Here is a 16,006-nt window from a genome sequence, read left to right as displayed (position 1 = left end):
TTTCTATTGTACTGGCTTTGTAAAAGCAACACCTTGGATAAAATGTACTGTGTATGCAAATAGTGATTCAACAAATTGATGTTATCTTGAGCTCTAATTGCTGCAATGTATTTGCTAGTCAAATGCTTTGTCTTTTTTGCCCTGCATGGCTGTCTGTGAAGTAAATATTGGATACTTGATAACCCAATAAATAACTCAATATATCCAAAATAGAACTGTTCTTCCAATCTTGTATTATGCTCTTAAATTATGGTAAAAATGAGATTACAGATAAAACCTCCAGTAAGAGTAAGGTCTTGTTTTTTTTCTGTTGTTAAGAAAATGTATAATTTGTTTAATAACTTAAACCAGGGATCCCCAACCTTTTGAACCCGTGAGCAACATTCAGAAGTAAAAGGAGTTGGGGAGCAACACTAGCATGAAAAATGTTCTTGGGGTGCCAAATAAGGGCTGTGATTGGCCATTTGGTAGCCCCTATGTGGATTGTCAACCTACATTGAGGCTCTGTTTGGCAGTGCACCTGGTATTTATGCAACCAAAACTTCTCCTCCAGGTCACCAAGCCTGGAAAACCTGGAAAGCACCTGCTTTAAGGCCACTGAGAGCAACATCCAAGGGGTTGGAGAGCAACGTGTTGCTCACGAGCTACTGGTTGGGGACCACTGACTTAAACAAAGTACTGCTGAGAGACCTAAGGCTAATTGCAGGGACCCAAGCAGATGTATTTTTGTAGCACCCTAGGCATGAAAAATTGTGGCATGCTGCTGATGCAGAGGCAGTCTGCTCTGATGAGCTCTATGAGACTCATTTTTTAAAGTCCGAATTTATCTCAATATTTTCTGAAAAATCTCAGACCAAATTTGCACAGTTTTTTTCACCTTATTTATTAATAGAGTTTTCCAAAATAGTGTTTGCAGGAAAAAACCTGAAAAGAAAATTGTGAAAAGTTTTCCACCGGAAAACTCACAAAATCTTCGGATTACTGCACGAAACCCAGCGCAGATCAAAAAATCTTTGGTACTTCTTCCGTTGACTTTTATACAACCTCGGCAGGTCTGAGATGCTGGATTTTCAGATTCTGACCTTTTCCATCCTTGGGGTATAATAAATCCCGCAAAAATTTATAAAGTATTTTCAGGTTGAAAAACCAAAGCGCTGGCATCTTTAGGTGTATACCTTTGGCAGCACACAAGACTGTTGCTGCAGGTAACCCCATGCAAAAATTTCGGGTTTTGGCATTCGGGGTTTATTAAATAACCCCCTATGCAACTGAACACAAGTATAATTTGCAAGGCATAATTGTAAGTAAGGAAGCAGCACCTGGCATTTACCTGTCTGGGTGGTGAAGTCACTGACCAAACCCATGTGACTAGGCCTAGTTTTGGCTAGTGGCATAGAAATCGACATTTTCTGCATTAAAATTATTGCATGGGGTTACCTGCAGCAACAGTCTTGTGTGCTGCCAAAGGTATACACCTAAAGATGCCAGCGCTTTGGTTTTTCAACCTGAAAATACTTTATAAATGCTCCAGCGCTTTAGAAATAAGTAATCATAATAAACCAATTATGGATTTTCATGCAGTAAGCTATAGCGCTATTCATGAACGCTCTAGTGCAATTTCATACAAAATGAGCCAATCCCATAAAAACAACAGTGTAGATGCAATGATTCACTTATTTACTGCAGACCTTTATGCCATTCAGGGCATGTCCAAAGTTTGCATTAAGATAAGAACTATGACTGGAAATCTATTTCACAAAAGTATGTGCATTCTTTCCTGCTATACTGCCGTAAGTGCTTTGTTAACATCTTACAATGGTAAAATGTCTTGTTTTATTTTGAGAAAAAAAAACAAAATCTCTCTCAAATTTTTACATTTGTTTTATATGAGCAGAATACAATAGTGCTGTGGTTTGTCAACACAATTTTAAAGAAAAACGTATTTGATGATCAGATGTTTGTCACTGATGCTTAAAGAAAATCCAATCATTTTAAAAAACCTTTAGCATTGTTGTGAAATGATTAAGGAGCTGTTGAAATCTTCTGGAGCTGACACATAGCTGGATGATAGCAGATGTCACTATGCCGTCTCTCTATATATACTTATTATGGGTATGAGTCATTCCCATAGTGTCAATGCTTCAAACAGCGAACAATATACTTATAACAATATGGCTTTGTGTAACTAGAACTAGAATTATTTTAGCTGCTTCAGTGCTGCTTTACATGCAATTTTGGGGGCGAAAATCTACATTATATAATTCTCATATTATTATCTCACCGATGAAAATTCACATTTGAGTCATATTTAGCTGTATATTAGTATTGTAAGCGTATCAGAGATACAATGATAATTAACTAGGTTTCACTGATGCTGTGAAGTTCCTGTTAAACATGGTAAAACATTCTATTAAGGCAGGGATCCCCAACCTTTTTCACCCGTGAGCCACATTTAAATGTAAGAAGGGTTGGGGAGCAACATAAGCAAGAGAATAGTTCCCGAGGACGCCAACTAAGGGCTGTGATTGGTTATTTGGTAGTCCCTATGTGGACTGGCAGCCTACAGGAGGTATTTGGCAATACAACTGGTTTTTATGAAACCAAAAGATTCCTCCAAGACTGGAATTCAAAAATAAGTATCTGCTTTGAAGCCACTGAGAGCAACATCCAAGGGGTTGGGAAGCAACATGTTGCTCACGAGCTACTGGTTGGGGATCACTGTATTAAGGTAATATACAAATAGTACAATGTGCTGTGCAAATGAGGGGAGTATTCATCACTATAAGAGAGTGATACAGCTCAGTTCTATGCTGTCCTCATACTCTTTTTAGGCATCATTGAATATCTATTTTAAACCAATCTTTATGGCTACCTATTATAATTGTAATTTAAAAAAAATGTATATCATTATACTTTGTAGAGTGACAGTGAAATTCCAGGCCAGTTATTCTTCAGTTGTCATTTTGTACCCAATGATTAATCTTGAGTAGGTGTCAGTGGATGACAAAACGTCCCTTGTTTCCTCTCCAGTGGCTAATATGTAAATCTGCAATGGAGAAACATAGTAGGCATGGCTATTTTCCGGAGTAGCAACTTTGCGCCGTGTATGTTTCCCCAGTGCAGATTCCCATGTTAGCCACTGGAAGAAAAACAAGGAACGTTTTCTCACCCACTGCACCTGAGATTAAGGGTCCCTTATAGAACTGATAAGGCCTCAAACTTTGAGCTAGTGAATTTATGTATTCTCTTTAGGCTAACTCTTCTTTGAGAGCAGTAAGGGTAAAATCTATAACTGTCTTGGATGAGAAAATATGGAGAAGTATGGATTTTTCAGAAGGGCAGAACACATTCCAGTACAAGTCATATTTATTGTATTCTGTTTCACCTATCATTATAATAAGATTATTGTCTAAAAAAAATATTTTTTATACAGGTGATGTTTGGCAACAAGATTTGCTTCAACAGTATAGAACTTATTATTTACTAAAACTCAAATTTTTATCATTTTATTAAAAAAAAAAAATCAGACCAAACTCCCAAACCCAAATCCCCTTTATTTATTTTAATTGTCTCGAAAAAATTGGTGTAAAAAAACATTCTGAAAAAATTGAGCAACAATTCAAAACGTGTGACTAGTGCTGAGCGAACCTGCCCCATTTCGATTCTCCAAAAATTTGAGAAACTGTGCAAAAATGACAAAATTGCAAACAATTTGCTAAACTACAAAAAATTGGTGAAAAGTGTTGAAGTCAATGGGTGTATTTACGTGCAACAAATTTTTCTTGTTCCAAATGCATTAAAGTCAAAAGGTGTTTTTCCATGGAACTTTTTTGTCCAAATGCATTAAAGTCAATGGCCATTTTTTCTTATGAGCATTTTTTTTTTGCCGCAAATCCATGGCTCATCACTTTTTTCCACTTGATACTTTTTTCTCGTTGCTGTTGTCATCCGAAAAACTTGAAAATGAAAAACTTGAATTTAAAAGTAAAAACCAGAGCAAACAGCCCATAACTTTCAAGAACCATGAAGGCATAAAATATGTTCCAAAGGTAAAAGGGACCATCTGCAATTGAGTTTTACATGGTTTTCTCTATGATTTTGACAGATTTTAGCTGGAGTATTTTCAGATGTGAATTTGAGTTTTTTTTTCTATAAAATTTAAGTTTTTTTTTTAAATAACCCCCAAAAAGTCAAAGTAAATCATTTAAATGGCTTCCTGTGGAGGCCTCCAATGGAAACTTCAACTTGGAAACAGTAATAATTTTAACTTGGTTATTGTTAATTATAAGAGTTTTGGAATTTGAATAATGTATGTTGTAGATAAAAATTATTTTTTTATAAAAACTAATTTTGTCTTATGTCTTTTCCGCTTATCCAGGTTTATATTATTTAATATATTTGAATTACTCCAAGAATGGAATCACTATCAATGCTTTCATCCTTGCATGATGAAGTTAAATTGGAAAACTGCCTAGAACCCCACTATAAAGAATGCTACCGAATGGCAATTGATGCACTTTTAGAAGGTGGTATTGATTTATACAAAGACTTTCTACAGAAAGAAAGAGCCACAGAATTCCTTGCAGAGGATGAGCTGAACTATATCACAAATCACATACACAAGCCATCAGAAAGTGTAGACAATTCGCAAGGTGATGTTACTGATGACAACTCTTCTTCTGGAACATATTGGCCTTTGGAATCTGATGTAGAGGCACCAAACCTTGATCTTGGTTGGCCTTATGTAGCTCCCAGTCAAGTAGGAACTACAGATATAAATTTATATTTTCATCCTCCAAGAGGACATCCTTTCACAATAAAAGAAATGATTAGAAGAATGATTAAGGAAGCAAAACAGGTATGTTCCCATTTTCCTGGTCTTTTAGCCCCTTGATTTCATTTGGTTTGGCTACATTATTTCATGTATATTTCCTAATCTTATTGGGAGATCAAATATTGGGATCCTATGGGGCAGATTTATCAAAGAGTGAAATCTGAGCTTGATATACAATAGAATTGTATTTATCAAATGGTAAATGCTAACTTTAACTCATTGATACAATATATATATACACGAAATTAAAAATCCCATAGAAATTAATAGAAAGTGGGTGACTTTTTCTATGGTGAGCTCTAATCTCACATTTGGATAAATCTGCTCCTATGTGTAGTTTTTCTATATGCAGTTTTGAAAATGTCATGATTTGTTAACAAAAATGCTGACAATGGGTCATAAATTGTTCCTGAATTCGTGATATTTTGGATATAATCTCAATTCTTTAGGTACGTAAGAGTATTTATAATTTCAGTCTAAGCATTAACATTCCTATTAACCACACTGATAATCTGTTTATAAAAACAATATTAATTGTTAACATTCTTTGATTCTTTTAAGTTTATCTATAAAACAGGAATGAGGAGAGGAAAAAGTACAACAATGATTTGCCCCTGAGGCAAACTTTTGTTATATATGTGAATTGCCAAATTTGTGTTTACTTCTTCTGTGAAATTGCTAAATGGGTGAATATTAGTGCATATGTGCAGCTTTTGTTTATATACTATCTGAAATTATCTGAAATTATCTGGAAGTTATGTGCAGTCCATAATATAATTTGTTACTTTTAAAGGAGAATGACAGTTAAGGGGCAGATTTATCAAGGGTCAAATTTCGAGCTCATGGGAGTTATTTTAAACTCCCATAAACTCCCTTTAACTCAAAATTCAACCAACTGCAATTTAATAAAAAAAAAAAAAAAAATCAATTTTTTTGTACTTGGGTGAATAGGATCGACCCGCAAACTCGAATTGAATGGATTTGAGTTTTTTCTATGAAAAAAACTTGATTTTCAGGAAGGCAGCAAACAACTCCAAATTGATCTCAGGATGTCCGCCATAGGCTAAAACTGCAATTCAGCAGGTTTAAGGTGGTGAATAGTTGAATTTGCGTTCTTAACGGGCCAGTGTATACATTTCAAAAACGTCATTCGAATTTTTAATAAAAACTAGAATCAAATTTTAACAATTCCCTCCTTAGTCGCAATGGACAGTTTTGGCCATTAAAAAACTCGAAAACTTAAATTTTCACTTCGACCATTAATAAATCTGGCCCTAAAATGTACAAGTTGCTGCCCAATTGTTGTCTCTCCTCTTTTATCACATTGTTATTTTTAAGAAATTCGTCATTAACAATTATTTTCACTGGGGGAGCTTTTGAACAAATTAAAAGTAAATTATAGTTTCATTGTATTTTAATCCAGAAAAAGAGCCAACTTTTGTTTTACTTGAAAGTTTAGCTTGTGGTTTTGTTGTTTCCTTCTGTTGCTTTGCTTTTTTTCACAGTCCAAAAACATACTAGTAATTTTCTGACCCTATTGTTTGCATATGATAGGCAAATTAGATTTCACTTGAATGGGACTGATTTGAGTGATTCATTTTCTTCACATCTCTGTAGATAAATATAAAGGATAATACAGGATATAAAATAAATAAAGCAAGTTGCAGTAACTGAACAAGGTTACAAGACAGATGTAGTCGGGATGGGTTGGGGCGGGTTGGGGCAGGTTCGTAGATCCTAATGAAAACAAGCTAGATAGAGCTGATACAATTTCTTTAAATTTCTGCCTTGGAAATATCAGAGTCAGCATCTCATAGAGAAGTGCCTCTTCAGGGTTTTAGTCCATTTTATTAATGACTGTTTCATTAGAATTAATTATTTTAGGATTCCTAAATTATTTTTATAAAATAATATGCACAATAATAACACAAGAGAGACCTTCCCAATACTCCTAACTAGATATGGTCCTAATTGCTATTCCAGCATTTACTAGCAAAGGTGACAATCAGAATAAAGGAAAACAGTAAGAAAGAGGCAAAGCAGAAATATCCCGCAAGTGCATTTTATTTCACAATTCCCGTTTTGGGCTTTGAATTTTGTAAAAGGCAGGTAAAGCTGACACATGCAGCATGAGATAAACTGCACTAACAGGAATTTTCTGCTTTGTCCTGCTCTTTTTTCTATTATTTAACTGTTGCAATATTGTGTGGGGATATGGCATGAGAGGAGCATATTGGACAGCTGTTGTTTAAAATGGGAATATGTTTGTTTTGTATTGACTATATGCAATAATGAATAGTTGAATTGTTAATTAGCATGTGTAAATAGAATAAGATATAGCAGCGTTGGACTGGAGGGTTGTGGGTCCTAGCGGGCTGCCACATCAGGGGTCTGCAAACCCCCCACGGCCCATTCCAACCCTGAATAGGTATTTCTCCTGACGTATTATGAAGTGTTAGCATGAATTCTAGCTTTGTCTTATGGATGCTTTTATCATTCATCTCACCCCACCTGGAACAGGATTAGACTCACAATTGACCCTCTGGCGCTTCAGTAAGATTAACCTCACAGTTCAAACTTTTCCTCTTTCTAATTGGTGCCTGTAGAGTAGGGATGTAGCGAACTGTCGATATGGTGTTCGCGAACACCGGCAAAAAATGCGAACGTTCGCGAACAGTTCGAGAACTTCGAACACCCGCTAAAATCGTTCGATTCGAACGATCGAAGGATTTTAATCGTTCGATCGAACGATTTTCATTCGAATCGAATGCTTTTCATTCGATCGAATGCTTACAATCGTTCGAACGAATGGAAATCGTTCGATTTTTAGCGGTCGAAGGAATTCGAATGGTCGAATGGTCGAACGATTTGTATTCGAATCGAACGCGAACTCAAAATGCGAACGTCGCGAACATTCGGCGGACGTGAACGGTCGAAGTTCGCGCGAACAAGTTCGCCGGCGAACAGTTCGCTACATCCCTACTGTAGAGGGATCAGACCATCCAGTACTGAAGACACCTCCATTGGCCTTAAAGATTTAGTGGACCAAATTTTATGGCAACTTCCTCAACTGATGTTGCAAATGTTTATCTCAAAAAAGCAATCCATCTAAAGTGTATAGTTTATGTGCACATAAAATAACTTATCTGATACCTTGAACATGACACTGTCTTAAAGAGTAGACATTCTATGAGGAGCTATTATGATTACTTATAAGTTATGGGAAACAGTATTACACCTCCAAACCACAACTGATATTCATATACAGGTATGGAATCCGTTATCCAGAAAACCATTATTCAGAAAGCTCCAAATTACAGAAAGGTTTTCTTCCTTAGACTCCATTATAATCAAATAATCCACATTTTTTTAAAAAAAGCTCTGTAATAATAAAACAGTACATTGTACTTGATCCAAACTGAGATTTAATTAATCCTTACTGGAAGCAAAACCACGTTATTGGGTTTATTTAATGATTTTATAGTAGACTTAAGGTATAAAGATTCAAATTATGAAAAAATCCATTATCCAGAAAACCACAGGTCCCCAGCATTCTGGATAACAGATCCCATACCCATAGTAAATAAATACATTATAGCTATATATTTTAAGTTTCTGCCATATAGTTTTTTTCAATTTCAAAATGTGGACTATTCTCCATTAAATTAAAGCTATACCTTTCAGTAAACCTTTCAAAGAAATAAAGAAATAAATTGCTGAAAATATTGGAACATGTGTTCACAGCTACAGCAGTCATTAGGGTTGTGACTTGAATTTGTTTTTAAACTCTGTATCTTTACATCAGAATTTAAACTATGCAAGTATATTTGAATGTAAAGTATATTTGTATGTACGTTGCAAAGATGCTAATGAAAAAAAAATAAACTAGAAATAAACTAGAAAATCCAGTTGCAGTTAAGTTTGCAGCGCCATTATTGCTGTACCTTCCTCTTGTTCCCTTTCTATACTCTTCTGTCTTTCTCCCAATATTTTTATTCTCAAATCTTTAATACATTCAGACTTATCTACTTTCCTTTGTAATTGTTTTTGATTGCATCACCCCCCTTATTTTAACTTTTTCATTTAGACACTCCATCTTCTTGCTATCTTACACCCAATTTATTGTCTCCTTAATTGGATCTCCTTTCCTTGTTTTTGCTCCTACTCATACTTATAAAGGTTGATTATGGTAGGCCCAGAACTCCCCCATTTAAATAGGTCCCATATAGTATTATATATATATATATATATATATATATATATATATATATATATATATATATATATATATATATATACTACCAATATTTCACAGACCAGCACTCCCTTTGATATAAGACAAACAATCTTTTATTGCATCTTTCTCCAACGTTTCGGTCCCTTTTGGGACCTTTTTCAAGGATGATACCTTGAAAAAGGTCCCAAAAGGGACCGAAACGTTGGAGAAAGATGCAATAAAAGATTGTTTGTCTTATATCAAAGGGAGTGCTGGTCTGTGAAATATTGGTGTATGCAAGATTTACCGTGCACCCCTGCCCTTATCAAGATTGATCTTGGAGTGCGGATACTCGTTTGGAAGATATATATATATATATAAATTATCGACCTGGAGCACTCCTTATATATATATATCAAATGCCTAGGTGCAGGTTATATAGTAAATACAAAAATAACAAATGAACCGCACTCTGGGTCTTTTCCAAGTGAAAAAAATTGCTGTTTATTCCAACGTTTCGGCTCCTAACTCAAGCCTCCCTGAGGACGGTTAATTTTTATATATATCTATATATATATATATATATATATATATATATATATCTATATATATATATATATATATATCTATATATATATATATATATATATATATATATATATATATATATATATATATATATATACAGTGTATATATATCGTATATATATTCAAGTATACATTCAATGCTTGAAATTGCTCACATCTTGTGAGTATAATATACCCCTGGAAACAGTTACTTGTTACTCCCTAATGCACAATTTATGGAAAAGTTATATCAACTGTTAGTTAAAAATACAAGTTTATAGTGTGGGCTAGATCACAGCACTTAGCAAGATTCCCATCCCCCCCTCCCCTTTCTTATCTTTCCCTTCTTTTTTCATTTCTGTGCATTGTATTTTTCATTTTTATTTTTGTTTTTTTATTTTTATTTTTCACTGGTTTAAGCAACCTATTTTTAGAAACAATCACGAATTTTGTTTGGAATAATTTTATTCACAGAATAAATCACAAATTCTATTTGGAAACACTTTTCACCAATAGTAAAAGTTTGTAGTTGAACTACACAAATAATCATTTGATAAAAACACTTACTAAGGGTCGAATATCGAGGGTTAATTAACCCTCGATATTCGACCAGGAACTAAAATCGTTCGACTTCGAATATCGAAGTCGAACGATTTAGCGCTAATACTTCGATCGAACAATCGAACGATTATTCGTTCGATTGAACGATTAAATCCTTCGAATCGAACGATTCGAAGGATTTTAATTCATCGATCGAACGAATATCCTTCGATCCAAAAAACATAGGCAAGCCTATGGGGACCTTCCCCATAGGCTAACATTGACTTCGGTAGCTTTTAGCTGCCGAACTAGGGGGTCGAAGTTTTTCTTAAAGAGACAGTACTTCGATTATCGAACGATCGAATAGTCGAACGATTTTTAGTTCGAATCGTTCGATTCGAAGTCGAAGTCGTAGTCGAAGGTCGAACTAGCCCATTCGATGGTCGAAGTAGCCAAAAAAACACTTCGAAATTCGAAGTTTTTTTTATTCGAATCCTTCACTCGAGCTTTGTAAATGTGCCCCTTAAGGTGTAACAATTAATAATCTTGAAATACTGCACTATATATTATTCCGATCTCCGGTTTTGTTTCCCCCTCATATAACCAAAGCTGTAAATTCAATACCTATTTTTAAAGGCATGGGAACACCATTTAAACGTACGGGTGTGAGGGTGCTACAACCACATGGAAGCTTGACCAACAGCATAACTGCTAGACTTCCCGCAGAATAACTCTCTGCTACAATACAAAATGCAGAAAAGGGGGGTTCTGGTGCACTCCAAGTCTAAGTAAAACTATATTTAAATACAATGGAAGTGCTACTGATCTGGCCAAATTAATTCCCCTACTTAAAAGCTGCAATCCCCCTTCTTTTTCTCTATGTTTGTAGTCAATTTGGCCAGATCAGTAGTAGTTCCATTGTATTTAAATATAGTTTTACTTAGCCTTGGAGTGCATCCACAACCCCCCCCTTTTTTGCACTATAAAATAAATAAATGACACACCTTTGTAAATTGTAGCTGTTTTTGTAATGGATTGTGATGCATCACATGATTGTGTTGAATAAACATGAAAAAACAACAACAGAGCTTTAAAAATACATCTACATATTTACAACTACTCTTGATTAGGTGTGACTATTTTAAATACCTTTATAAATGCAACCTTTGCTGCACACAGCCTGCATATTCTTTTGTTAGCTTAATGGCAATTAATGAATACCACTTTTAACATCCTGTATGAAGTTGAACCCCTATTTTACATTTTTAGGGGGGTCAGAATAATTATTGTTAAATTTAGAAAAATGAAAATTGTATAGATAGGCTGGTATGAGTGTATGTGTGTATCTATGTGCTCTGGGTTCATCTGAAAGGGTTAAACTTGATGGACTTTGGCCCTTTTTAAACTCAACTATGTAATTATGTAAACGTTTAACAGTGGAAAAACGTAAAATCCATGAAAATTACCCACTGAAATGTATATAAACTGGTCGCAACCAAACCACTGTAAAACAAAACTTAAAATATAAAAATATAAAATAAAAATTTCACTATACAAGGTGTATTCCGATTTTTTTTAAAAAAAAAATATATATAAATGATTGGTGATGGGCGAATTTATTCGCCAGGTGCAAATTCGCGCGATTCGCCGCCAGCGAATAAATTCGCGAAACTCGTGGTGTCAAAAAATTTTTCGCCGGCATCAAAAAAAAAAATTCCGAAAAAACGGACGCCGGCGTCAAAAACGAGACGCCGGCGCGATTTCGCGAATTTTTCCGTAGTTTCGCGAATTTCACGCGAAATTCGCAAATTTTTCGGCAAAGCGAAACGGCGCAAATTCGCCCATCACTCTAAATGATCTATAAAAGTTTTTTTATACAAACGCAACTTTGTTTTGGCCTTAAAGGAAAACTATACCCCCCAAACAATGTAGGTCTCTATTAAAAGATACTGAGTAAAACAGCTCATATGTAAAACCCTGCTTCATGTAAATGAACCATTATCATAATAATATACTTTTTTAGTAGTATGTGCCATTGGGTAATCATAAATAGAAAATTGCCATTTTAAAAAATAAGGGCCGCCCCCTGAGATCGTAAGATTCACTGTGCACACATACAAACCACATGTAAGGTCACATGAGCCAATTAACAGACAGAGTTCTGCCTTTTGCTTCCTCACTTCTTCCTGTTACAGTTAGTGTTGTAGTATTTCTGGTCAGGTGATCTCTGAGGCAGCACAGATAGAGTCACGAAATGGTGGTTCAAGGCAAGAGATGTAAAAGGGCAATATTTATGTAAATATATATTCCAGTTTGGTAAGATTATTTAATATGTCATTCAATTTGATATAAACTATCTGTTGCTTAAGTATTCATTTTGGGGGTATAGTTTTCCTTTAATTCCTGCAGTTAATCATATGCTATCGATAATATACACTATGTTGATAGGTACTGCCTAATCATTAAGCCAAGCCAAATATGCATGCACGTGAAGTAAATAATGATAATGGTAAATAATTTCAGCTGAATAACTTTATGGATGAATCATGTTTAACTGCAACAACAACTTTAAAGTTCAACCCATAATTATTTATTTGAACGTTTTCTTTGTCATTGATTTCCGGTCACAAATCAATTTTCAGCAATTGATATGTATAAGTGCGGTACATAAGTACATATTGCAACGAAAAGAAAACCATACTTCAGAAAGCTCCAAAATATTAACAATAATTCATTTTTGTAAAATAATAGAAAATCTGGGGTTTTTTTGTACGTTATGGTAACTAAGGTGCATCAATTCATGTTAGAAGCACAGCAATCCTATTGGGACCATTAACATTTAAATGTTTTGAGTAGACACAAAGGGATCCTCCGCCCCATTGCAATTGAAAGCAGTATATGTCTGACTATTTACATTTTCTGAATGCCTGGATCTGACTTCTAAAACAATGTTGACAGTAAAGGTGGCCATACACGAGCCGATAAAAGCTGCCGACAGATCGAGTCGGCAGCTTATTGGCCTATGTATGGGGCCCCCCGACGGGCTTCCCCGATCGAGATCTGGCCGAAAGTCAGGCTTAAAAATCCCGTCGGATGTGGCCGCATCTGTTCGTTGATGTGGTCCCGCGATCCGCCCATTACAATGTTAGAATCTGATTGTTGGGCCCTAGGGCCCACAATCAGATCAGCCCGATATTGCCCACCTCACAGTGGGCATATCGGGGAGAGATCAGCTTGTTTGGCGACATCGCCAAACGAGCGGATCTCTCCGTGTATGGCCACCTTAAATTGAAGAATAACTACAGGTATGGGATAAATTATCTGTTTTTTTAAAAGCTCTGAATTACAAGACGGCCAAAGACTTCATTTTAATCCAATAATTCCCATTTTTAAAATTATTTTCTTTTTTTAAACTGTATAAATGAAACATTACCTTGTACTTGATCCTAACAGCTGCATAAATCCTTTTTTGGTGGCAAAATCATCCTATGGGGTTTAATTAATGTTTAAATTATGGAAAGATCCCTCATCCAGAAAACCCCAGGTCCAAACATTCTTGATAACAGGACCCATATCTTTACTTTTTATTGAATTATTGCAAAATATTGTGTGCATATTTATCTATTCATTTGCTGTTTTTTTTACATATAAATTTTTTGCACGTAAGAAAGTAATTGCATTTTGATAACAGAACTCCATTGGAGGAAAAAGAGTTTGATTGTTTTTTTAAGGCTTATTTAGTGATATAGAATACAACACTGAACATTTCTAGCATGACAGAACCACACTGGTCATCCTCACCTTATATTTCCCCTTCCCTTTAGACTGTAAGCTTTCTTAAGCAGGGCCTTCCCAATATTACTGTTAACACTATGCAAACTCTACAATCCAAGGGCTCAAAAGGGCTGCTACCTCAAGAAAACTGGATGTTTTAGAATTGAATGCAAGCTCCACTCCTTATCAGGTATATAAGCACCATGGTTAGTTCTACCACTGTATTTAACTATATTCCCCCTCCATGCCTAGGGTTGGGGAAATCTCTAGGAAGTCTACTGCTTATATCATTGTAAACCTATCCTTGCCATATAGTGGAAGGGGAGAGTGAAGGCATTAAAGTACAAGGACCTTATTTCTTCCTGTCTCTACCCCAAAACACTGTTAAAAGAAGTAGAATGACCTTGCACAGGGGCATAAATCACCCATCTCCGTGGGTGCTACTGCTAAAGGTTAAATGTTTTTATGGGTGGGATTTATCTGTGATTTAAGATGATGAGTGTTTGAACTGTTGTGCTTTCGAGAAAGTGGCTGGACAGCCACAAAATGCGTCAAGCCTATGGTTCCCTGATGTTTAGGTAATTCTGTGCCGATCTTAATGGATGAATACAATTTTTAATTTGTTTTCTACTCTCTCCATCCCGTGGTGCTCCATGCTTTTTGTATGGTACTGCTCAAGTTTTTGTCTGCCAATTTTATTTGTCTCTTGCCGTCTTTATTTCTCCTTTTTTTTTTACAATAATCATTTAATCAAGTATTTTTGAAAAGCAATCTTACAAGGCATTGCATAAATGCCTATTTGTACAGACATATTATTACTATGAATATAGTTGATGCATTGCATGTGCACATTAAATAGGCATTTTACTAATTAGTGGTAGGAAAACGCAGAAAGGCATGTTGTGGACATTATACAAGTAATGCATGTATCTAATTATCTAATTATGGGTGTAACATGCAATGTTTCTGGACACTTTATATCATGATGGGAAACTGCAAAAGGACATTCCTAAATTTAATTTCATGTGTGAAACTAATTATCAGCATCCATTTTCTACTTAATTAATAATAAATTAAATGTTATTGCTTTTCTTAAGCAAAAATAATGTTTAATTAACCAGAAAGGTTAAAAGGTTTTAGAATAAACTATAATGAGTTCAAAGTGTATACATTTGTAATATAAACAGCTATAATGAAAGGTAAATACTGATAACACTTAACTGTCTATCCACCTGTTCATTAGCTTATTATATGCGAATGACTGATCTTTATTACTGTATGTGTATTTAAGTGGGAAGGCAGGGCTAGTGATACAAGATATTATATATTAAGGCTGTTTCCTTGTGTTTAGATAGAACATACAGCAGGAATATAGCAGACCTATCTGAGCATTTTGGTTCCTCATAAACTGATGGCTGGTGCTATTTAAAACAAAGTTATCTGGGGATTTGTTGATAAAAAAAAACAGATGGCTTAGCTATTATGATGTGCCTTAATCTATAACTTTGAATCATGATAAATGATATATCTGCAATGGGGGGGGGAGAATACACACTGCAGTAACAGGGCACGGTTGGGTGGAGCAGGGTGGAGTTGATTGAAAATAAGGTACAATAGGTGTTGATAATTTTGTCTGTTAAGCAGATATTGTTTGTATTGTATGTGGGATCAATAGTAAAATGTAAAAGTAAAACAAGTGGTTGAGGTGGTTGTTCAGTATCCCTACATCTAAAGAAGCCTCCCTTGTACATACTGCATCTCTGTATAAAACTGTATTGTTATACCATATGGGAGAAAACAGCCATTCAGTGTGTTCCCTAGCATTCATCTGGTTTGGCAAACAAGTTTATCACTAGTCATTTTTTTTTAATTGTTTCCATTTAAACTAAAGGAATATTTAGCTGCGCAGCAAAGCTCAAACCAACGTATCTCCTAGCACAATTAATTATTTGTAAAATAGCACAGTGACAGAAAACAACAACATTTCTTGAAAAATATGTAAAATCCTTTTGTTTTATATTTCTATACTACTTTTATCACACCACCACAATATATATATATATATATATACACAT

The 16,006-nt window shown here is 35.0% G+C and overlaps 1 protein-coding gene across 2 annotated transcripts in view; it reads left to right on the top strand.

The window, feature by feature from the left end:
- fam83b.S (family with sequence similarity 83 member B S homeolog) overlaps positions 1–16,006 on the top strand; it is a 42,567-nt gene that overhangs the window by 10,150 nt on the left and 16,411 nt on the right. For both annotated transcript variants that reach the window (XM_041564724.1, XM_018265552.2), the window contains exon 2: positions 4,379–4,858. In XM_041564724.1, the coding sequence (XP_041420658.1) occupies positions 4,415–4,858 (444 nt within the window). In that variant the 5' untranslated portion in view covers positions 4,379–4,414. The remainder of the gene's footprint in view (positions 1–4,378; positions 4,859–16,006) is intronic.

Source organism: Xenopus laevis, chromosome 5S, assembly GCF_017654675.1.
Source record: "Xenopus laevis strain J_2021 chromosome 5S, Xenopus_laevis_v10.1, whole genome shotgun sequence".
Classification (NCBI taxonomy): domain Eukaryota; kingdom Metazoa; phylum Chordata; class Amphibia; order Anura; family Pipidae; genus Xenopus; species Xenopus laevis.
The sequence above is the reverse complement of the archived record's forward strand: the minus strand, read 5'-3'. Positions and strand labels throughout refer to the sequence as shown.